This window comes from Hypomesus nipponensis, chromosome 13, assembly GCF_054491055.1.
Source record: "Hypomesus nipponensis isolate SF chromosome 13, ASM5449105v1, whole genome shotgun sequence".
In the NCBI taxonomy this organism is placed as follows: Eukaryota; Metazoa; Chordata; class Actinopteri; order Osmeriformes; family Osmeridae; genus Hypomesus; species Hypomesus nipponensis.
In genome coordinates, this window is record NC_140373.1 from 12223238 (window position 1) to 12249197 (window position 25960).

The 25960-nt window shown below is 47.5% G+C and overlaps 1 protein-coding gene and 1 long non-coding RNA gene across 8 annotated transcripts; one reads left to right on the top strand and one right to left on the bottom strand.

Moving 5' to 3' along the window:
• Positions 1–5033: 5033 nt before the first annotated feature.
• On the bottom strand, positions 5034–16356 carry sap30bp (SAP30 binding protein). Of its 7 annotated transcripts, none has more exons than XR_014729624.1 (11): positions 16224–16356; positions 15711–15829; positions 13988–14032; positions 12217–12259; positions 8799–8887; positions 7287–7378; positions 7069–7181; positions 6916–6974; positions 6398–6524; positions 6119–6203; positions 5826–5963 (listed from the first exon to the last, which is right to left on the bottom strand). XR_014729624.1 is itself a non-coding variant. In XM_084671132.1 (10 exons), the coding sequence occupies exons 1-10, from the start codon at positions 16336–16338 to the stop codon at positions 5782–5784; spliced, it is 939 nt and encodes a 312-aa protein (XP_084527258.1). In that variant the 5' UTR covers positions 16339–16356; the 3' UTR covers positions 5034–5781. The 7 variants fall into 7 exon arrangements, 4 of the variants coding, with proteins under 4 accessions (XP_084527258.1, XP_084527257.1, XP_084527256.1 ...); XR_014729623.1 differs by having other exon boundaries at positions 5826–5960; positions 6898–6974; XR_014729622.1 differs by having other exon boundaries at positions 6898–6974.
• A 3720-nt stretch (positions 16357–20076) lies between these two features.
• On the top strand, positions 20077–20771 carry LOC146260074 (uncharacterized). The gene is made up of 3 exons (XR_014729457.1): positions 20077–20203; positions 20276–20367; positions 20504–20771. It is a non-coding gene; the product is annotated as an uncharacterized LOC146260074 (long non-coding RNA).
• The last annotated feature ends 5189 nt before the right edge of the window (positions 20772–25960 follow it).

Below are 25960 nucleotides of genomic sequence, written 5' to 3' on the forward strand. Positions count from 1 at the left end.
ATCACTGCACACAGCTCATGACTTTCTTTCCTAAACAGAGGGACCAGACATTTTGAAGGGCATGAAGCGCCTATTCACAAGGGCACAGCATAAACAACTTGACTTCTATTGCCCAACTCTCAGAAAAAAAAAATCAATTTTACGTTTCAGGCCAGATCCGTCACAACTAGGTCTACTACAGACGATTTTAAGGAATAAACTGGCCTAAAGAGGCACATTTTATGGTTCAGGGCCAATTTTGGCGTCTGAGTCAAGCTGTTACGCCCGGCGCAGGATGAATTTAAGTTTTGTTGAGACAGCGTATAGGCCTGCTCTGCCGTTAGTACACTGGGTGTGCCCTGCTCTGACTCACCTAGACGATGTGCGCGTGCGTGCGCGTTTTTTGATACGACAGTTACAGTCAAGTCTCTCTGCAAGAGAACTATAGCCTGGAGGAACATATATCACTGTGAGTACAAGCGTCTTTAGCCTGTCAAGAAAGGGAGAAACGGGGAAAGTTGAGAGGGAGGAAAAAACAACAGGCAACACATATTTGGCTAAGGGAGGGGCACGTCGAAAGAGAGAGAGACACTTAAAATCATTACACATTCAGAAATATGTTTTTATTGTTTTGAACGTGAATAACAAAATCCGCCAACACACAGCTCCAGATATGGAATGCATTTATTAAAGTTGGGTGGTTCAAAGGAGCACAGAAAACATATTGTGCGCATGAACATCAGCTGAGTGCAGGCATCGGCTTAGAACTGACATTCAGAAACGATAAGTCTTGAAGGTCTCTTTGTAGTTTTCTGACTTATTTTTCTCACTTTTTCACCCTCTCTTTCTCCCTGGTTCTGTGCCCAGTATCATCTTAAGAGGCGGGTGGGCCTATCTGTGCCAAACCGGCAGCATAGCGTGCCTCTGCCACCGTCTATCAGACACACGTCTTCAATAACGACCTGGCATTCCGGACCCTGTCGGGTTAGTGGTTCTGGGGCTGCTGACTGCAACATGCTTGGAAACACTTGGTCTCTCAGAGTAAACAAACTGCTAAAATACAAAAACGAACAACAAAAAAACATGACTAAATAGTAGTCTATATAGGGCTGGTTATGTGAATAGTTTTCATTCTGAAATAGTAGCCTATAAATAATTGAAGAATAGGCTATTCGTTTTGTTCCACCAGCCGTTCCTAAATAGCTAGGTAATTTAGCTGACATGGTGAGCCCCACCTGTTCCTCGAAGATTAAGATGTCCAGGTAAGTAAGAGGCCGGCATCAGAAACACCTAGCTCCTCCAGGCCACACATTCTCCCTCCTGGACTGGTACACCGGGCGGAAACAGCCCTTACCACCAGGCCTGGAAACGTGAACGTTCAGCCTACAGGAGAAAACTGGATAACTTTACACTAATTCGACCTTTAAAAGTAAAAGATCAAGCGGATTGTCTTTGCGTTTAGGAATGTGGGTCTTAAAGTGTATTATCTAACATTGAATCTTGGAGAAAAGAAAGGACATCAGGACATTTTACCATTGGAGAGGCAACAGCGGCAGGGATTGCCCAATGTCTACATGAGGGGCCAAGGTTTGTTTTCATAGGACAGCCCCACTCTGATGTGTGTCTACTGTTCATCCACTGATGGCCTATATGACCAGCTTCTATCACAATATCAGGTGTCCACATTCCTCAGTTTGGTCTGTGACATGCGTAGAGTCTCTGCAGCTCTCACCTTCTCTGCCGTTACTGGAGCCAGCATGCACTCTGCCCTCCTCGCGGCCCGACCTTTGACCTCTGCGGTGCTTCAGAAGTCGAGGCTCTTATCGTTCTGCTGGATGGATCTCAGATGTGGTGGTGGTGGGGGGGGGGCTGTAAATCACGCACCCACCTGGAAACCACAAGCATTCCTCCACAGACGGAGAGAAAGTGATCGAGAGGGGGAGGAGAGGGGGGAGAAAGAGGGAGGAGATAAGAAGGAGGGAAGGACGGAAGACGGTGAGAGAAAAAGACAGTGAGAGAAAAAGGAAAACAAAGTAGAGAAGGAAAGAGAAAAAGAGAATAGAGGAAGCAGGAGATGGAAATTCCTCCCCCCAGATCCAGGCCATTGCCTGCAGTCAATAGACGAGCTGACAATAACAGAACATATCCTTTCATTTCCGTGGTACAGTACACAGACACAAAGGGGAGAACCCAGAATTAAAGAAGTGAACAAACCCCTGTTCTTCTCAGGCTTAATATCCCTGCATGTCTGGAGTGTGTGTGCAAAGACTAGTCATCAATGCATGCTCTACGACACCTGAATAACCAGCCATGGGGAGAGAATTTGACTGATGATCAGGAGGTCGGAGGTCCAATCCCCCCCCGTACGTTGCTTGGGATTCAAGCGTCTGCTACATGAACACACTATTATTACTGTGTGACTTTAAAGTGGCTGTAAAGCAGAACTGAAAATGAGTTTTATGTTCATCACACCACAGAAGAATGTGTTAATAACTACCCATCCAAATTCGAATTAAAAAACACCGACAAGTATGTTTATTTCGGCTTTGAAATTGTGAGAAAATCAGCAGTGTTCTCTGCTTGATACTGGGGAGGGGGGGCGTCGTCTGAAGGAGCTGAAGCTCCGCCCCCTTAGCCTGACGTTGTCATACTCAAAATTCTCATTCAAAAAGGCCGCCCTAACAATTTGATTGGTCTGAACAGCTCCTGTTCGAACATACTTTTTCCCCAACCGAGCTACCCCAGACCCAACTTCCCAACCACATTTTTTTGTGGGCGGGGCTAAATTGGGCTGGCAGCCAGGCAACCGCCCCCTCTAATTTATTGAATTTTAACAGCAACACTAGCTAAATCAATTGCAAATATCAGAACAGACATACCTGCAGTCTGAGTGTTTTATGTGTTAATTACTTTGTCTTTGCATCGTACCAGCTGAGTAACAGAATGCAACCGTCTGTGATCTGACATAGATAGGCAGGGCTCCAGACTGCGACCAAATGTTTTTGAGACAGTGCGAGCATTTTTGACAAACACTCGCGCACTAGCAACCTACAAATGTTGAATTCATTGGGTGTGCACAATGTCAGCCAAGGGCGTAGGTTTGGTCTCAGACTTGGTGGGGACATCCACCCAAATTGAGATGCCATTCTGTATACTATCCCTAAAGAGCTAGTATAACTGTATAAGCTAAAAATGCACTCTCCAAAAAAAGGGGCTGTGATGATGAGACTGTAATGCTGAACAACAAAATGTTTTATTATCATAAACCTCACCTGAAGCCCTGATGCTGTTTCCTCATCCTGCTCTACAGTGTTTTAATGCTGTCTTACCTGCATACAAAATGGTTCATTCATTTTGTAGCCTATCCTATGGCTAGCAAATGTAACCCTCCTACCATATTGTATACAGTGTTATTTGGACATTAATAATCAAATAATGATTAATTATATTTGAATAACCAACAGTGTTAACATATTCACATTGCCAACTGTTTTTTCCAGCACCTGTCTAGCAATACAGTGACAGTCCATCAACTGTGAACTTGTCCTAGGCTAGACTCCTAACCTTGGTTGAAAGATTAGCTACAGAAGCTAGGTTTAGCTGTAACAGTATCGTGGGTAACATATAATATCACCAGTTAATACTTTTCCACAGTAGAATTTGCATTTGAAAGCCTGGTCACTACCACTGCTAGTGAGGCTAGTTATTTAGCCTCACTTACACTGCTTTTTCAAAAAGCTTCGTATGTCCCCTTTCTTCTTCTTGGGTGGAGGCATATCTAATCTACAAAGCACAAAAAGGGGCAAACATGTAGGCCTACATGCTGAAGGGAATATTAAAATGTGTTACTCTGGCCTTTTATGTATGTATTGTTGGCAGACAGCCCTGGTAAGTTAGCTGTACCGTTGTCGCCGACACAGCCGCAAACTTGTCTGCGACTGCCAGTGCAAGCAAGCAAAGTAGCATTATGTTTCTTCCCGTGCGTGTCGCGTGTGTGGTAAGCCTCCCCTTCGGGTTTTCAGCCAATCAAATTATGGCGTTTCTTGTACTGTCGCGTCCTGGCCGTCGGAATCGATCCAAATAGCAACACAAATCGCTAAAATATTGGTGGGGACAATTTTGTCATTTTCAAATGTTGGTGGGGACAAGCATAGACATAATAAAGATTATTATTTAAGTCATTAACTAAGACTTGCATGTACAGTTAGGCTACGTAATGTCACATTAAATAATGTATTTAAACTCAAGCTTATATGGTGTGTCGCTGTATATAAAAAATGACAGTAAAAAAACGGACCCATCTGCAACCGACGCAGGCACACCCCACAATTTCCCCAGAAATTGTCCCAGGGGCGATTCTAGGATCAGACCTTTAGGGGGGCCCAGCCCCCAATGAGAATGTGACATGAATACGGTGCCTTGCAAAAGTGCTAACCCCTTGCTAATATAAATCCCTAATTTCACTGGATAACAATTGATACATTTATGTATTATTATCCAAAATATTGAATGAAAACACTAAGGATGTCCCTTTCTTCATGAACTACTAGCATCAAATGATAATAAACAATATATTTTAAAAATATATTTTTAGGGGTGCTGAGATTAAATTTAGGGGTGCTTGAGCACTCCTAAAAAGGGTCTAAACCATTGCCACTAAATTGTATCCTCTCTCGTTACATTAATAAATGCATTGCAGATCAATATAAGGTGTGCTCCTAAATGTTCTGCTTGCGCTCCTAAAATTTTCAGTCAGGGGCTACTGTGCTCCTAGTAAAAAAAGTTAGTCTGGAGCCCTGATAGGTGGCTGTGACGTAGATAGGTTGGGTTTTGCCCCGCCTTAACAAAACCTGAGCTGAAACCGGGTGAGAAACTGTTCAACGGTCCAACTCCACATATCAGCGCGACAACGTTTTAGAGCTTTGCACGTGCGTTCAGCAACTCATTTCACACGTATATAATGTACTGAGAAGAAAATCATGGAATTTGCTTTACAGGATCTTTAAAGACTCCCTTGTTTTACATTAAGGGAAAGAAATCAAAGGCAAAATCAGTCTTGGAAAAGGTATCTTATTTTTATTCACCTACTCATCAACGGTATATGTACAACTGTGAAAAATAAAATCCCGAAGGTCTTTGAGTAGGCCGTTAAAAACAAACAGACTGAACGAGACGTAAATACGTTGCTATGGACTTATCATCAACAGAAAATTGAATGAATAATTTCCTGTCAGCTATACCATAACAGCTTAATCCAGGGAAGAAAAAAAACTACAGGACACAGACAGGACTGTTGGCTTAGGGTAACCAGCCAACCAAGACTCCTACACACAAACACAGACAACCATGCTGAACTTCAATAGAAGTTGCTGAGAAGCAGGATCCCAGTTGGGGCCGAGCTCTCGTACAGCATTGAGCCAAAACTCTGGCCCATGGGTGGGTCTCCCAGGGATGGCCATGGAGGACCGAGGACCAGGCCTCCAGTGTCCAGGCTTCAGGTGCCCAGAGGCCAGGCCCCACAGTCTCCAGGGACCATCCATGGAGGACCTGCCCTAAGGGGTGCTTGTGTAAACAGTTCTCATTCTCAAAGAAGGGTTTGTCCCATTGACGCCGTGTTGAAGATACAATCCCAGAGATAGAAGGCAGTGAAGCTGGGGGTGGGACTGAGGGAGATGGGTTTGCTGAAGGGGGCATATGTCAAGTGGGGTTTTCTCCCTTTCAGGTCATTCATTCATTCATTCATTCATTCATTCATTCATTCACCTTTTGCATTTGGAGAGCGACACGCACGCACACACATGTTCACTGCTTGGCTTTCTTCAGAATGGTGCCCACGGCAGAGATGACAGTGGTCTTGGTACCGCTGGCGGTGGTCGTCACGGAGACGACCCCTGGCAGGGTCGCCGTGGTAGTGAGCAGAGGGGCCTGTGCCAGGGTCACTGGCACGGCAGAGTCCCATTTACTTTTCCTCTTCTGAGCTTCTGCTGGGGAGAGAGAAAGAGTGAGAGTGGAAAATGAGATGGAGGAAATAGGAGAGCGATAAAGAGAAGAAAAAAAACTGTACACAAATGTCATTAATAAAATCTAACCCTGAGCCTAGGTCTTTCTAGATGTGTGTGTATGTGTGTGTGTCTGGTACCTGTAGATGTGGTGGTGGTGTTGGTGGTGGAGGCAGCTGCGCAGGTAGGATTGGTGCCCTTCTTAGTGCCTGTCACAAACTCGATCTAGACAGACAGGCAGAGAGACACAGACAGGTTGAGCCTTTACTCAGACAGCATTGCCATGGCACCCTGAATCCTAACCATGATGACAGCAAATAACATCTCAAAAGTCAATATTATCGGATTAGATCACCAACACAGTAGGGAAACAGTGAGTACAGCTTCTGTAACCTAGCAACAGTTGCATGGTTACCGACCACAGCGACAAACGTGGCGGTTGTTGTCATGGTTTTGTGTGAGTTGGGAGGAGGCGCTGTTCTGACGAGGCATGTCACAGGAATCTGTGTGGAGGCACACACAGTTCCTGCCAAGGCCTTCTACTTCCTGTGTAGCAGAGCACACACACACACTGAGCAGACTGGGCTTGCCCTCAACTGGAGAGATTGAAGATTGTTCTGGCTTTGATCGCGTGTGTGTGTGTGCACGCGTGTGTCAGAGTATGTGTGTGTGTGCACGTGTCAGTGTGCTGGGCATGAACTACAAGAAACCAGATGCTGGTGGAAACTTGCCCCTTGCACGCACGCACACACACACACACAAAGAAAAGCACACAACAATTAAAGGTGTGGTGGTGAAATGCGTCAAATATGTGTCAGATACGTATAAGGAATTTAAAAAAAGGTCTGTTTACTAGACTGGAGAACACAGGGAAGGAGATGGGATTACTCTAGATGTAAAAAACAAAACCAACACTGACTTCTCCGGGCGTCCTCACCTTGGTCCTCTCCTTCTTAGCCTTCTCCAGTTTGTCCATCTCGACCTTCTGGGCTTTGGCTGCAGACAAAAGATGAGGACACATGACCTGACCACACACACACACACACGCACCGCCCCCCACACAAACACACGCACACACAGCAGGCCTTACCTAGGGCTTCGTAGTAGGAGTCCTCAGACCAGCCGTGAGGGTCAAACATGTCTTTAGGGTAGTTGGTTCCCAGTTCGTCGATGCTGCAGAACTGGATTAGCTTCTCGTAAATACTGCAACGGACACGCACAAAGAAACACACACCAGGGGATGTTTAGACATGTTAGGGTGCTTGGGCCTCGTGTGTGTATGTCTGGGCCTTGTGTGTGTGTGTGTACCTTGGGTTCCTGAACTCCTTCTTCTTTTGGATGTGGTTGTTGGTGTCAAAGTCCCCATGTAGCTTCCTCTCATACAGCTTTTGGATCTTCTCCTGTTTGGAAGAAAACAAACTAAACTCAGTTCATAAATATACCCAATCAGTAAACACACCAAATCATCACCCAGGTACAACATGCTAACAAGTTAGCTCCTCAGCTTTACCATGTTAACAATTAAGTTCCTCAGCCATAACATGCCAACAAGCTAATCTCCTCAGCTAATAAGATAGCAAAGCAGTTCCACTTGGCAGGGCCTGGCATCTTCACACCAGCACTGTCTGACTGAATGGAGCCATTGTGTTTCTGCAGTTTCTGATACCTCGGGGTAATATTTGACAACTAGGCTCTATAGAGCCGCAGGGAGCTGGCCGGAGCCAACAGACCTAACATGATTAACTAGCTCCTAAAAAGGGAGGTGGGGTTAGTTGGGGGACTGGAATGTTGTTGAAAAACAACAACAGCTATGATGATGGACCATGGAGGGAACTGGACAGTTGAAACCATATTCAGTTGAATATATCATTTGATATACATATATACACTGTCCAGATCACCATGGTCTATCTATCTATATCTACACATATATATCTATATATAGATATATGAAGAAATATGTGCAATCACAAGAAGCACAGTGTCAGATCGTGCTGAGATAACATGGGTCATCAGCTTCGCCACAATCTCCATGTACGCTGCCATTAAAGCAAGAATAAACGTTCCACTCAAATTGTTAAGATATTATCATAAAAAAATAAAATAAAAAAAAAGTTAAACATTTTAAAACAAGTGCTAAATAGCAGTGTCTCTCGACTAGTGGTGTCAGACTTACTGGACCCTACAGTATCCAGTATGACATCTAACACTGAGCTCAGATCAGATATGTTGGGGAGGAGGTGGGTGAAATGTGTGTGTGTGTGTTCGAGGAGTTTTCTAGGCCACCTGGTGTGTGTGTGTGTAATCTCCATCCAGCAAGTGAGTATGCAGTGATTCACTTGGCAGGAGGGCAGGGTTAGGGCAGGTGGTGAGATGTGTGTTTGTCTGTTTGTGAAACAGAACACACTTACACCTCACCTGAACACACACACACACACCTCACAGAACACACATACACCTCACCTGAACACACACACACCTCACAGAACACACATACACCTCACCTGAACACGCATACATCCCCACCCAACCAGGAGAGCCTGGACAGACAGCAGAAAGAGTTCCTGTTCACCAGCAGTCTGGAAGGTTCTGGAAGGTCCCTAGTGACAGGGGAGACCTGTGTCTGCAGGCCTCCTCTCCTCCTCCCCTCCCCCCCCCCCCGGTAATTCACTTTCAGGAAACCACAGCTTAGACAGCACACACACACGCATACAAGCTTTGAAGCACACGCACACACACCTTCCTGTCCTCTTTTTACCTGCCCTGGATGTCTTAGTGGACATCTGGAGCAGCTTGTGTGCGGCGTGTGTTTGTGTGTACCTGCAGATGGGTGGAGCAGCGTCCGGGGGGCTCCGGGGGAATCCTGATCTCGTCAGGACACATGTTCCTCACCTTCTCCGAGAACAGGGCTACAGGAGACACACACAGGCAGCCAATCAGGATGAGCCTGGCACGTTAACATACCACAAAACAACCATACATGCCAAGAACATGATATAGGATATGCCAGGGGAAACCATCTAGTCAAGGCTATCTCTTCATCTGAGGATGAAGACTGGGATCTTTATTTCACTTAGCCGACGCCTTTCTCAAAAGTGGTGCACGGTTGCGGTAGGGGGGGATTCGAGTCAGGGATGGGCATAATTAATCGACGATCGATTATTAAGAATTTCGTCGATTACATTATTCGTTCATCGATAAAACTAATGCGTGTTCCATTGCGTAGTGCGAGTCTTGAAGGAATGCAATGGATTTTGCTATGTGGCAGGATTTAAACATTTTACCAAACGAAGCCAATGTTTGAAAAAATAAAAAAACGCCACAAGCCTACTCAGTTACCGGCGAGTTTCCATGTATTTCAAAAGTAAACATGAAGAGGTCACGGCGAAGTGTAGCGTGAGACCATTTTGACTTAAACATTACTTTGTTCACTGCCAACACTGCAAAGCTGAGTATAAATACAACTCCTCCACGACTCAAAAGATGTACCTAGGCCTACCACTTGAAGAACGTACATCGGACCCTGGTTAGTGGCAGTGCATCCTGCTCTCGGTGTTAGCACGGAGGAGCTGCAATGCACAACGAGCAGAGAAAATTACCCAACATATCTGCAAGTCCATCGAGATGGATATGCTACCCTTAGGTATTATTGAGGGCAAAGGTTTTTATGAAGCTTTGTAAATTAGCCGGAAAAAAACGAGGGTCAGTTGTGTTTGAGCACCGGCTTCTAGCTGTCGGCTCCGCTTCTAGGAGTTACAGAAATAGTTGTTCTTGTAATACAGATCTCAATGCGGAAACACGTTGTGTTTTTTCTATTTTCACTGCATTTTGATAGCCTATAAATAGTGAATATTAATGTAAAAATGTTAATGATTAATCGAAAATCGATCGTTAATTCTACCGACGATCGATTAAGACAATTTAATCAAATGCCCATCCCTAGATACGACCCCTGCAACTTCTGGATCTGCAGTCAAACCACTAAGGTACTGTAGGAATTGAGTACCCCCAGTGTACATACAGTACACCTCTCAGGAGCAGAGAAGATGGATACTGAGAAATATGGTTGGAGAGCGTTGGGTAAACATCACAGGGCATTCCTCTGCAGATCGTTGTGTGTGAAAGTGCATGCGTGTGAGTATGTGTGATTGTGTGTGTGTGAGAGAGAGCGTGTTGAGAGCCGAGTGTGGTATGAGGCCTCCAGGACCACACCCAGGCAGGGAGGGTCTGTTGTTGGGGCTTGAGTGAAAGACGGGAACAACTCTCTCTCTCTCTGTCCCCTCAACTCCTCCCTTATTACTCCTCCTTCTCCATCCTTCTCTCTCTCCTGTTTTTCTGACCCATGGCCAGACATTCCTCAGTCACTCTATTATCAATCAGCGAGACGTTTCGGACTCTCTCAACACCGACACTCTCTCCAAATGCGTGTGTGAACACACGTACGGCTTCTATGGAGTTGCAGAGAGGCAGTTGAGAGAGACTCTTAACAAGCCCAAGCACCCTAACATGTCTAGACACCCCTTTGTCAAATACAGTTTTATCCCAGACCAATACAGCATGTGAAGATTAGCTGTCATTACACACTCCAGCCTCTCCCCCCCCCCCACACACACACACACACACCCCAGTCTCTCCCACTCCACCCCCACACCAGTCTTTCCATCCCCCACACACACACACCCCAGTCTCTCCCACTCACCCCCCCCCCCCGCACCAGTCTCTCCACCCCCCACACACACACCCCAGTCTCCCCCCCCCCCCACACACGTACAAACAGGTAAGGTGTGGCTCAAGAGTGACCTCACCCTTACACACACACACACACACACACACACCTGTGTCAAGGTGATTTCCTAAGCCATCCCCTCCCTGCTGAGGAGAGAGCCATGAGACAGCAAGTACCACACACACACACAGTGCAGAATGTAGTCTACACACATCAACACTGAAAGATGTACTGAACACGCACACCAAATACCACAGCCCCAAGCGCTGAATAACCAGACCAGGCAAGTTAGATGAGTCACCAGCAGCTTGGATCGGTTCCACTACCTCTCACACAAACCTTTATTCCACAAAAACTTGAGTTCTGGCTTGAGACAGACAGACAGAGACAGAGACAGAAAGACACGCACAGAGACACACAGAGAGAGAGAGAGAGAGACACACACAGAGAGAGAGACAGAAAGAGAGACATTCACAGAGAGAGATAGAGGAGAGAGAGAAAAAAGCCTAGTCAGGTTGTGAGTCAGAGACCAGTTAAGAGAAGCAGAAGAGAGAGGGACTGTTCTGGACTGTTCTGGCACAACAATAGAGGACAGTCTGGCAGCCTGGCTGGCTGCACCCTCAGACAAATTTCCTTTGGGGACAAAAAAGTCTCTCTTATCTTAACTGGACTTCAGTCAGTACCGCTTCTGTGCTGTCACACTATCTTTGTCCAGACAGTCTCTGCCATGCATAAATTGGCCAGGCCCCACACTGGAAAACAACATCTGCTAAATGAATGTACTGTACGGGTGTTGTCTTGGGGTCCGCCTGTAAGTGAGAGATGAGACGCACTCAAGGAAGATTCCGGGCTGCTGGATGCCATAAGAGGTGTCGTCTTCAGCACCTGGTACTTGAGCACTGGACACACACACACACACGTGTGTAAACGCACGCACACACACACACACACACACAGACACACACACACACACAGCTACTCTCAGTCACACACGTGTGTAAGAGCCACTTTCTTTATGTGTAAGAGCCACTTTATGTTTATGACTGTAAAGGGAGGAGTGCGTCTGACCACTCCCTGTCCTGTGCTCCTGATGGTGCTACACTCACATCCTGAACGGCCTTCACACACACACACACACACACTTTTGACAGACACACACACACACACTTTCCTTACACGCACACTCATGCACGCTCCCTCCCTCTCTCTCACACACACACACACTCTCTCCTCTCTGGAGAGAGTTGATGGCTCTGCTCTAGCCATCAACAGATCCAAACAAACACACCCCTAAAACGGTGTCCAGGACCACATCCTGACTCACTGGTCTGGACAATGACTCCTACCACGTTTCCTGTGACACCTTGAGACTGTCTGTCAATCAAGCTGCTTAACACTGACAGCCCGCTGTACTGCAGGCTGGCCTGGCTCCAGCCTGCTGGCCTGGCTCCTCTGGACAACACCCAGAGGGAGAGAGAGTGTGTGTGTGTGCACGGTGTGTTGTACACTCACCAACCAGCTCGTTGGGGTCTCTCCTCTCTGCCTCTGAGATCTTCTGTAAGACATAGTAAATAGACTGGTAAAAAACTAGTGTTATAAAAGGGTTAACTAGACTAGGTAAATATCAGTGTTGGGACAGTGGGGGACCCAGCTAGACTGGGGGGGGTGGGTCTTCTGTTCTGTCTCTCTAATACAGCCTGTATTCACCAGAACAGTGGGCACAACACAGAACAGTGATCCTATTCTCTGGCATGGCATCACACACACACACACACAAAGCTGGCACTCGGTCACCTAGCAACTACATGGACACAGGAAAGAATTTTCTTGAGGAGGGGTGTGGACCAAACCAATTCAGGGCTGAGGTGGGGGTGGGACTTCACAGTCTGTACATAAAGAAACAGGACCTCCGTCAAATCCTGTTGCTGTACGATCCCCTGAAGTTCAAACGAATCCTCAGAGCAGCTGAGCCTTCCTGCATGGAGCTTAGAGGGAGACCTCACCTTAACTCACCTCTGTGTCTGTGTGCATCAGTCAGTATACTGGAGTGAACACTAAACTAGGGTGCCACTGCAGGAATCAATAAAAGTGCCATCTGACCATCCAAGCTGTGATACATCAGCCTGCTACAGTCCAAATAAGAGCCATATACATCCCCACATAAATCAACATAACTCCAACGAGTTATGACTTCAACTCACAGATGGCATCTACGAGTTCTGCCACAAACTCAAAAAGTTGAGTAACGGATTCAATCATACTCGATCAAAGTCGTCACTTTTGTAATATGCTGACGCGTCAGGCTGGAGGTTATGCAACAGGGGCGGTGGCAGCTTGGTGAAGTGCAGAGATTAAGTTCCTGGGATGTTCTCAGCACTTGCAGTAACCTTAATCTATTACCCCTTTTCAACCAACACATTTTAAATGCTTAGTCTCAAACCAGTTCTTTCTCTCGACCGCCTAAGAACCGGCTCCGAACCAGGGAAAGTGGTTCCTCATTGCAGTAAGATTTACAATTCATATCTCGGTACGTGTAAATCAGCATCTGAATTAAAATGTCTGAACAAGTGGTAATAACCCTCCACTACAAGGCCACAGATAATGGAAGAGATGACAAGCGAGCACACGCAGGCATGCAAACCGTCTCTCTCACACACACACGCACACGCACACACACGCTGGAATGGGTCTGTTTGTTTTGGTAGCACCTAACCTCTCTGACCTGCACCAATCACCACAGCAGGAAGTGTTCTGTTGTTCCTCAGAAAAATCGTTCCAAATCAAACAGTCTGTGTGTGTCACTGTCTCACACACAGGGTGGGGCTGAGATAGCAAAACTCAAGTGTGAAGTAAAGGCAGGTTGCAATGTAAACAGAGATAAATCTTCCAACTTCAAATCCTTCAGTTGGATTAGGGTTAATAACAATCCGAACAACCCTTGAGCATCTGTGGTTTTGAGCCTCATAATCTTCATGATTTAAGACATACAAAGAGCATCAGCACCATCTAGTGTCCCAACACACATCCAGCTGTGACAGCAAGCTCACCTGACATGGTAAAGTGTGTACCCCTGTTTGGGTACCCCTGTTTGTGTGTTCCGTGTGACACAGTGACAAAGAGGGTTTGATTTGGAACGATTGCTGGTGGACTGTGCAGGTTGCCAGGTTGTCGAGATAATTGAGCCACAAACACACACAGAGAGATTCCTGCTTTTATAGTTAGATTACACTCTAACAAACGTGACGGAACCAAACCCCTCCACAAACATATGGGGGTTAAATACCTTAATGTCATCTGGATCTCCTCCTTCGTCAGATTCCTCTTCTTCCTATGAAGACAAGAATGGGGTAGGAGAAGCTTAATAATACTAGAGTCGCTGAACTGCCAAAATGTCACACACCAAAGGCGGCTAGCTTGCTCCTTCAACAGAACAGTTCAGAAGTACATTTGGTCAATAGTATTAGGCCGAATCCCAATTCTCTGTCTTACCCCTAGCCCTTAGTTTACCCCTAGCCCCTGTCCCTACCCCTTAGTTTACCCCTAGCCCCTGTCCCTCAAAACTGAGTGTTAAGGGTTAGATACCCCTATGAAATGAGACGCCACTTGGTTGCGGTCACGTCATCTAGCCCGTATCAATGTCTCCAAAGCAAGTAGTGTTATGCGCTGATATCAAATGAAATTCGTGGCTAATGGAGTAAAGTTAAAACTGCTGACATGCATGGAGTCCATTCAAGGCTAGTCAGAAAAATGTGGGACTGTTGCGCAAATCAGCAATCTAACGTCAGCGTAGCAAACTAGCAACATTTCAATTAAGAACATGGTTGCAAATATACATGTACAGAACTGTGTAGAGCGCAAAACAAGTCTGTCGTAAATTTTTAATCAATTTTTTAAGCCAAAAATATTACATTTTTGGGACTCTGGATGATCTGGCCGCGATTGTTGCCGGTTAAGCACTATTCACATACCCCTTGGTTTTTATGTACCTCTACCCCTTAGCCCTAGCCTGACGTTGATAATTCTAGTCAGAATATATGATTCTGATATTGCTCCATTGGGCAGTGATTATGGGACGTGTTTCAACCGAACCCAGAAAAAAAAGCCTCTTCGCTCAATTGGATACACCTACAACCAATCAGAGCAACGTAGTATGTGGCGTATGGCAGAATCTACACATCTCAGCCAGAGATTTGGTGTGTTCGACTTCATGCAGCACCGGCGCCGCCGACAGCCGGCTGCAGCTGGCTGCCTTGAAGCTGAGAATGCCATTGGCTGCTTAATGTCAGCCGGGCTGCAGGCGGCTCAAGGCGACGCCGGCCCTGCATGAAGTCAAACGCACCTAATGTCTCCAGCGGCACCCATGTTTGTTGAAAACGGATTCAACCCAAGCGCTCTTTGGTGACGTGGTTGATTACGTTACTGTTGACCATCTGTACATCATCATATAAAAGTCCGCCCTGACAATTTGATTGGTACGAACAGCTCTGGTGCGTGCATAGTTCCGCCCCAACGGAACAATGCCAGACCAAACTTCCCAACCTCAAATGTTGTGGGCGGGGCTAAGTTCGGCCGGCACCCAGGATACCTTAGCCCTACCCCTTGATCAAAACAAATATTGGGACAGCCCTCACGTGAACGTGCAAAACTAAGGGGTAAGGGGTTAGACAGAGAATTGGGATTCGGCCTTAGTCTTACGTCAATATCAATCATCATTATCAATCTGATCAAATAACAGCTTTTTATCAGTCTCCCTCCAACTCTCTCTTCCCCCCCCCCCCCCCCCCATCATTGTCTCCACTTCTCCCTCTGCCACAATGAAATGATCTGCTTCTTAAACCAACAGAAAGATTAGGGCATGCGCTGACGGGTTGAGAGTAGGCTAAACTAATATTGTTTTTAGTCTACTTTAACTACTGACACTAAATCCAGACTTACAATTGAAACGTGCAGCGTTAATTTGGTTTACCTAGTACAAACGATAATACACCGAGAACTTTCAGACTGACCGAATTGCGGGAGCTCTCCCCACTATCCTCGTCTAGCGATCCCTTTTCTTCGGGGTCTTCTACCCGGCTCACGTCATCTTCACCGTAGCTAGCCGACACGAGACCCACTCCACGAGCCTCTGAGGAGAGAGCAAAGCATCGGTCTACAGCTGACGCTGCTAAGCAATACCTTTATACTAGTAGGCTACATGATGCACATGTAGACAGCAACCTTGTTGAGCCAGATACACAAAGAAACCCAAACTTAGTTAGCTATTTAATCGAAGGTTGATGCACTGGTATTTTATGTTTAGTTATTACGTTTGGTTTGATTGTGTTTTAACGAGGAATTGTGACAATAGTGATCATAACTAGTTGAAGTTAGTTAGCTCCCTTCATATCAGTGCACGTTAGGTTGGGCGCTTTTTAGCAATTGTAGCTAGTTCCGGTTAACAATGTGGAGCAAAATATGGATGTAATGTGGAGCAAAACAGTTCAGTTCAGACAATTACTATAACTAAAACCATGATATACCTATCTGATCTGGTTCTGGGTCGGAATCAGGCTCTGATTCCCCATACTCAGCCAAAGAAGAGAGAAGCGCACTCCTTTTGCCACTCGCCATTGCTACGTCGAAAGACTGTCGCATATCAATGACGTCACTTAAGTCAGCTGTACAAGCACGGGAAATGTAGACAAATAATAGGTGTTTTTATTGAGAATAGACAAATTGACTTACAAAATACGCAATGTTCAAACAATATTAACAATTAACAACTCTCAAAAGGCAGACATAGTTGCAAATTCCAATAAGTAGCAGCAGTAAAGTCTCAAATCAAGGTACGAAAAAAATGAAAAATAACATAACAACTTAGGTTGTTGCAAGGGGTAGCAAGGAGCTACATATTTCATCGAAGAAATTAGCTACTTTAGTAGCTTTTTCATTCGAGAGGGCACAGAGAGAAATAGCAAACGCTTTAGTTCATTAATAAAATGTGGAAAGGATGGAGGGGCCTTGAAAAATCTGCATTTATGAATGAACTATTTAGCAAATACAAAAAGTTTATTGACCATGTAGTGTTGTGAACAATCTTTTTTCAATACACCAAATGTAATTTGAGAAGCAGACAGCTTCACAGACGATTCAAAATTAAGTCAAGCTTTTTCTGTGACCTGTAAAACGGCAAAGTTAGTGATACACCTCATGAGAGAAGGTTCAGAGTGTGACGTTGGAACTGTTTGCATTGGAAAAAAGACAATTCGCTTGGCTGCCGAAAAAGTGACCACTGTGAATGTGATAGCATGTGCGGGAACACAGTTCAAGGGCCAAAGCCTGCTGTTTGTCCCTTGTGACCAGACAAATCTACCTGAGGGTGTGTCTGTAGAAGACTTAGTGACAGTACCAAGAGGGAAGTCTATGTGTGTTCCAGTCCCTCTCATGAAACTAAAATGATATCACAGTAAATGCATGCACCATCCTGGGTTACCTTCAAACAGTGAAAACAGCATATGCAGTTCTGTCCGAACAGCTGACTTCGACTGAAAAACAAAACAATGACAACTCTTTAGCCAGTCAGAGAGAAGTTCTGCCAAATAAGGAAGTAAAAGAGAAGCCAAGCTGCTGGGATCCACCTGAACATACACCACTTAGAGCCTGCACGCCAAGAGAAGGTAAGGCAGATACTGCGAGGAGTGTCACGCCTTTTTTTACAACGATGATGACATTGGGTCTATCCCATCCCTGAAGTTACACATCACACTTCATGACACCACTCCTGTAAAGAAATCCTATATGTCTGTGCCCAAACCTTAACACCAAGAGGTCAAGGAATACATTCAAGACCTGCTAAATCATGGCTGGATTACTCAGTCGAGCTCGCAGACTTTGATTTCTCTATCAAGTACCGCCCAGGCAGATGCAATGCTGATGCTGATGGCCTTTCATGAATGCCATTTTAAATAGACACTTTCATGCAGCAGTGCACAGAAGACATCAGCCAAGAAGGCATCAGTGCGTCTGTTGAGGGTGTGTCAATGCAGCAGATACCCCCCACTTGGGTCAGTATGATCAAGCTGGATACTTTGAGCCGGTTAAGTGATGCATCTTGGGGTCCTCCGCGTCAGCCTTTAACATCACAACAAATTCTAGACAGTCAGGAAAAAGACCCTGTCATAGGGCCAGCCTTGAGACTGAAGAGAACAAATCAGCCCCCGTCATCCAGACTGCTTACCTCAGAGCATCCGGATGTCAAGGTGCTCCTCCGTCAGTGGACTCAGGTGTATCTCAACCCAGAGGGTGTGCTTGGCAGACCATCAGGAAATCGGCATCAGCAGGTCCTCCCTCGAGCGTATTGTGAGACTGTTTTTACAGAGCTGCACAGAGAAATGGGACATTCAGGTGTGGACAGGACATTAGACCTAATTCGGGAGAGGTTTTATTGGCCTGGGATGCAAGAGGAGGTAGAGTACTTCATTGCACATGTCTGTGAGTGCCTGGAGAGACGCAGGCAACAAAAGCAAACAAGAGCACCCCTTGTTTCCATTGTTAGGACACATCCATTTGAACTAGTGTCAATGGACTTTCTGCATCTGGAAACAGGTAAAGGGGGCTACGAATACATCCTAGTATTGATAGACCATTACACGCGGTTTGCACAGGCTTATGCCACTAAAGATAAGTCTGCAAAGACTGTGGCCTAAAAGGTCTTTAATGACTTTTCCCTCCGCCTTGGGTTCCCAGAGAAGATTCACCACGATTTGGGGGGAGAATTTGAGAATCGTTTAATGGCTCAGCTCAAGAAGTGCACTGGGATGTGTATGTGTTTTACTATACATAAAAAGTATAGTTTTTATATATAGTGTGTTTCGCGTGTGTTTTACCTTTTACAAAAATACATTTGATACAAAGAAAATAATTATCTAGGTGTCCATATGTTGACATTAGCAAGCAAGTGAATAACTAATGACTTGGGATAATGTTGTAAGTTGACTACAACTAAGCTTATATGATTGGGTGACTGATAACGATTGTTGCCAGCTGTTTTTAATTATCTTGGATGACCTGCCCATAAAGCATTGATCAGCACGTTTTAAGTCAGTAGTTGTACTCTGCAAAGTTTGTTTTTGGTTGGCAGTCTAATGAGTCTACATACAGACTTTAAAGTTATACTATTTCGTGTCTTGATTGGCAGCCATGCTACTAAGATGCTTTTACAGGTAAGATGCAGTGCAGACAGCAATGGGCCTCATTCTCGAATGCATTTAAGAAGAATTTAATAAGGAATTTCTGAATTGGATTTAGGAAAACATTTGGCATTCATGAAAGCACCGGAGCACCTGTGCACTGGTTGCTTTTCGCTTGGACATAACTTCCGTTCCTGTTGCTTTCCTAATTGTGTTGATTCTGACTGCGCACGTCTCTGCTGTTGCGTGCCCTTATAAGGAGCTTTTGGGGCGTGTATGCAAATTCAGGAGCACGAGGGCGAGCTTTCAACTTAAGAAAACTCTTCCCGGGGAGCACAGCTCAGAAAACTTCTGCTGCGTAGGAACTAGTGATGTCAGTTTAACGCGTTATTAACGGCGTTAACGCAAACCCAAATTAACGGCGTCAATTATTTTATCGCGCGATTAACGCTCTTTTTGGCCTAGCAAACTTTGTAGTTTTTTTCACATGCTGTTGCAACAACTACCGACGTTAGAAAAACTACAACACCACACCGGATCTAGCTAGACCGGAAACAAAACAACAGGCACGCCAAACACTCGTTTGGCTTGCGAGCTGGCTAAAGAGTAGTAGCAGAGCCCGTTTACGGATATTAGACATTCTCTGGTAGTAGGCTAACGTTACGTTGAGTGGATGACGAGCGCGAGATGCCGAAATGGATGCCAATAAGATTCTGAATGGGAAGTTTGCTTTAAAAAGTTGCCAAATGGTTCTATTGACAAGACCAGTGATCTGTGTGTTTTGTCGTTGTAAACTGAGCTATCATCGCAGCACGTCCAGTCTGAAATACCACTTGATGGCCAAGCACACAGCTGATGCGAATTCTCTGCCCCCTCGTCAAAGCCAGGCGATTGCAATGTTTTCAATAAAAAAAATATTTGCACAAAGCAATCCGAACCACTTTTCTATGTTGATAAGAGCATTAAAATTTGAAAAAAGATTGGGACAAAAATAAATCAGGGACATTTAGAATAGATAAACATTTGTGATTAATCGCGAGTTAACTATGACATTAATGCGATTAATCGGAATTAAATATTTTAATCGTTTGACAGCACTAGTAGGAACACATTTTCAAGCGTTCATGAATTTGGCGGATGTCTTATTCTTGCGTTATTTTTCCGAAGCCCGTAAGAAACATTTCAGAAGAAACTTGAATATGTTCGAGAAGGAGGCCCAATGTGTTTACAGTTAATGTAATCTTACATTCTGAAAAGATTTATTCTTTGCAACAGTGTGTCCTGGATTTGTATCCTGTTTGGAGTCAGAACAGTTCACCTAGACACAAAAGGTAAGATAGGTAAACTTAAATAAAAGAATCCAATTAAGACTGGACTAAATAAAATGTTCCTTTTATTTCCAGTTGCAGATTTGATCAATGAGCCATTGCCTTATGGAAGCCTGTTGGACTTCACTGGCTTTGATTCTCGATTAGGAAGCTATCAGTCTAAAGGGGTAAGTCGAGCGCCCAGCTATGTTACAGATGTATCGTGGCAACCCACGTACACCTTCGCAATCGGGCCAACTTGGCAACCTTACTGCTCCACAAACCTGGCCAAGTAAGCAACTGTATGCTGTTCAACCCCAACAGGGCAGCAAAATCAATGGCCCACCCCAACCTGGATGGAAGAGCAGCATCACTGGCCCACCTCAACATGGATGGGAGAGCAGCATCACTGGCCCACCTCAACATGGATGGAAGAGCAGCATCACTGGCCCACCTCAACATGGATGGGAGAGCAGCATCACTGGCCCACCTCAACATGGATGGGAGAGCAGCATCACTGGCCCACCTCAACATGGATGGGAGAGCAGCATCACTGGCCCACCTCAACCTGGATGGGAGAGCAGCATCACTGGCCCACTTCAACATGGATGGGAGAGCAGCATCACTGGCCCACTTCAACATGGATGGGAGAGCAGCATCACTGGCCCACCTCAACATGGATGGGAGAGCAGCATCACTGGCCCACCTCAACCTGGATGGGAGAGCAGCATCACTGGCCCACCTCAACCTGGATGGAAGAGCAGCATCACTGGCCCACCTCAACCTGGATGGAAGAGCAGCATCACTGGCCCACCTCAACCTGGATGGAAGAGCAGCATCACTGGCCCACTTCAACATGGATGGGAGAGCAACATCACTGGCCCACTTCAACATGGATGGAAGAGTAACATCAATGGCCCATCGCAACCTGGACAGGTCAGCAACATTCCTGCTTTACCTGGACCATTGACCAACATCACTGCACCATCCCAACCTAAACAGGCCAGCAACATCACTGGTCCACCCCAACCTGAACATGGCAGCACCATCACTGGTCCATCTACATCAGGAGGGGTCAAATCGATCACTATTCCTCCAAAAACTGGATGGGCAACCAGCATCAGTGTTCCATCCCAACCTGGACAGGGCAGCAACATCACTGGTCCATCCCAACCTGAACAGGGCCGCAACATTACCGGTCCATCCCAACCTGGACAGGGCAGCAACATCACTGGTCCACCCCAACCTAGGTGGGAGAGCAACGTCACTGGTCCACCACAACCTGGACAGGGCAGCAACATCACTGGTCCACCACAACCTGGACAGGGCAGCAACATCACTGGTCCACCACAACCTGGACAGGGCAGCAACATCACTGGTCCACCACAACCTGGACAGGGCAGCAACATCACTGGTCCACCACAACCTGGACAGGGCGGCAACGTCACTGTTGCTCCACCACAACCTGGACAGGGCGGCAACGTCACTGTTGCTCCACCACAACCCGGACAGGGCAGCAACATCACTGGTCCACCACAACCTCGACAGGGCAGTAACATCCCTGTTGCTCCACTTAAACCTGGACAGGGCAGCAACATCACTGGTCCTTCCCAACCTGGACAGGGCGGCAACATCACTGTTGCTCCACCACAACCTGGACAGGGCGGCAACATCCCTGTTGCTAACCCACAACCTGGACAGGGCAGCAACATCACTGGTCCAACCCAACCTGGACAGGGCAGCAACATCACTGTTGCTCCACCACAACCTGAACAAGGCGGCAACATCACTGGTCCAACCCAACCTGGACAGGGCAGCAACATCACTGTTGCTCCACCACAACCTGAACAAGGCGGCAACATCACTGGTCCAACCCAACCTGGACAGGGCAGCAACATCACTAGTCCATCCCAACCTGGACAGATAAGCCACGTCACCATTGCACAAGTTCAACCTGGACAGGGCGGTAACATCACTGGTCCACCCCAACCTAGGTGGGAGAGCAACGTCACTGGTCCACCACAACCTGGACAGGGCAGCAATGTCACTGGTCCACCACAACCTGGACAGGGCAGCAACGTCACTGGTCCACCACAACCTGGACAGGGCAGCAACATCACTGGTCCTTCCCAACCTGGACAGGGCGGCAACATCACTGTTGCTCCACCACAACCTGGACAGGGCGGCAACATCCTTGTTGCTAACCCACAACCTGGACAGGGCAGCAACATCACTGGTCCAACCCAACCTGGACAGGGCAGCAACATCACTGTTGCTCCACCACAACCTGAACAAGGCGGCAACATCACTGGTCCAACCCAACCTGGACAGGGCAGCAACATCACTGTTGCTCCACCACAACCTGAACAAGGCGGCAACATCACTGGTCCAACCCAACCTGGACAGGGCAGCAACATCACTAGTCCATCCCAACCTGGACAGATAAGCCACGTCACCATTGCACAAGTTCAACCTGGACAGGGCGGCAACATCACTGGTCCACCCCAACCTAGGTGGGAGAGCAACGTCACTGGTCCACCACAACCTGGACAGGGCAGCAATGTCACTGGTCCACCCCAACCTAGGTGGGAGAGCAACGTCACTGGTCCACCACAACCTGGACAGGGCAGCAACGTCACTGGTCCACCACAACCTGGACAGGGCAGCAACGTCACTGGTCCACCACAACCTGGACAGGGCAGCAACGTCACTGGTCCACCACAACCTGGACAGGGCAGCAACATCACTGGTCCACCACAACTTGGACAGGGCGGCAACATCCCTGTTGCTAACCCACAACCTGGACAGGGCAGCAACATCACTGTTGCTCCACAACAACCTGAACAAGGCGGCAACATCACTGGTCCAACCCAACCTGGACAGGGCGGCAACATCACTGTTGCTCCACCACAACCTGAACAAAGCGGCAACATCACTGGTCCAACCCAACCTGGACAGGGCAGCAACATCACTAGTCCATCCCAACCTGGACAGGGTGGCAACATCAGTGTTTTTCTTCAACCTGCACAGGGTAGTAATGTTACCATTGCTCCACCACAACTTGGACAGGGTGGCAATATCACTGGTCCACCTACACCAGGATGGGTTAAATCCATCACTATTCCTCAACAAACTGGATGGGCAACCAGCATCGGTGTTTCAACCCAACCTGGACAGGGCAGCAATGTCACTGGTCCACCCCAACCTAGGTGGGAGAGCAACGTCACTGGTCCACCACAACCTGGACAGGGCAGCAACGTCACTGGTCCACCACAACCTGGACAGGGCAGCAACGTCACTGGTCCACCACAACCTGGACAGGGCAGCAACGTCACTGGTCCACCACAACCTGGACAGGGCAGCAACATCACTGGTCCACCACAACTTGGACAGGGCGGCAACATCCCTGTTGCTAACCCACAACCTGGACAGGGCAGCAACATCACTGTTGCTCCACCACAACCTGAACAAGGCGGCAACATCACTGGTCCAACCCAACCTGGACAGGGCGGCAACATCACTGTTGCTCCACCACAACCTGAACAAGGCGGCAACATCACTGGTCCAACCCAACCTGGACAGGGCAGCAACATCACTAGTCCATCCCAACCTGGACAGGGTGGCAACATCAGTGTTTTTCTTCAACCTGCACAGGGTAGTAATGTTACCATTGCTCCACCACAACTTGGACAGGGTGGCAATATCACTGGTCCACCTACACCAGGATGGGTTAAATCCATCACTATTCCTCAACAAACTGGATGGGCAACCAGCATCGGTGTTTCAACCCAACCTGGACAGGGCAGCAACATCACTGGTTCACCCCAACCTAGGTGGGAGGGCAACATCACCGGTCCATTCCAACCTGCACAGGGCGGCAACATCACTGCCCCCTCCCAACCTGGACGGGGCGTCAACGTCACTGTTGCTCAGACACAACCTGGACAGGACAGCAACATCACTGGTCCACCCCAACCTGGACAGGGAAGAAGCATCACTGTTGCTCCGCTAATACCTGGATGGGAGAGCAACATCACTGGTCCATCCCAACCTGGACAGATAAGCCACGTCACCATTGCACAAGTTCAACCTGGACAGGGCGGCAACATCACTGTTGCTCCACCACAACCTGGACAGGGCGGCAACATCACTGTTGCTCCACCACAACCTGGACAGGGCGGCAACATCACTGTTGCTCCACCACAACCTGGACAGGGCGGCAACATCACTGTTGCTCCACCACAACCTGGACAGGGCGGCAACATCACTGTTGCTCCACCACAACCTGGACAGGGCGGCAACATCACTGTTGCTCCACCACAACCTGGACAGGGCGGCAACATCACTGTTGCTCCACCACAACCTGGACAGGGCGGCAACATCACTGTTGCTCCACCACAACCTGGACAGGGCGGCAACATCACTGATCCACCCCAACCTGGACAGGGCGGCAACATCCCTGTTGCTAACCCACAACCTGAACAAGGCGGCAACATCACTGGTCCAACCCAACCTGGACAGGGCAGCAACATCACTAGTCCATCCCAACCTGGACAGATAAGCCACGTCACCATTGCACAAGTTCAACCTGGACAGGGCGGCAACATCACTGTTGCTCCACCACAACCTGGACAGGGCGGCAACATCACTGTTGCTCCACCACAACCTGGACAGGGCGGCAACATCACTGTTGCTCCACCACAACCTGGACAGGGCGGCAACATCACTGGTCCACCCCAACCTGGACAGGGCGGCAACATCCCTGTTGCTAACCCACAACCTGAACAAGGCGGCAACATCACTGGTCCACCCCAACCTGGACAGGGCGGCAACATCCCTGTTGCTAACCCACAACCTGAACAAGGCGGCAACATCACTAGTCCATCCCAACCTGGACAGATAAGCCACGTCACCATTGCACAAGTTCAACCTGGACAGGGCAGAAACATCACTGTTGCTCCACTACAAGCCGGATCGGTCAACATCGATAATGTTTCTCCACAACCTGCACAGGGTACCAATGTAACTGTTGCTCCACCACAACCTGGACAGGGCAGCAACATCACTGGGCCACCCCAACCTGAAAAGGGCAGTAACATCACTATGCCACCCCAACTTGGACAGGGTGGCAACATCAGTGTTTCTCTTCAACCTGCACAGGGTACCAATGTAACTGTTGCTCTACCACAACTTGGACAGGGCGGCAATATCACTGGTCCACCTACACCAGGATGGGTTAAATCCATCACTTTTCCTCAACAAACTGGATGGGCAACCAGCATCAGTGTTTCAACCCAACCTGGACAGGGCAGCAACATCACTGGTTCACCCCAACCTAGGTGGGAGGGCAACATCACCGGTCCATTCCAACCTGCACAGGGCGGCAACATCACTGCCCCCTCCCAACCTGGACGGGGCGTCAATGTCACTGTTGCTCAGACACAACCTGGACTGGACAGCAACATCACTGGTCCACCCCAACCTGGACAGGGAAGAAGCATCACTGTTGCTCCGCTAATACCTGGATGGGAGAGCAACATCACTGGTCCATCGCAACATGGACAGGGCACTAACATCACTGGGCCACCCCAACTTGGACATGGTAGCAGCACTAGTGTTCAACCCCAACCTGGACAGGGTATTAATATCGCCGTCCCAACCCAACTGGTCCAGATAAGCCACATCACAGTTGGTTCATCACAACCTGGACAGGGTGGCAACATCACTGGCCCACCCTACCTTGGATGGAACAGCAACATCACCGGTCCATCCCAACCTGAA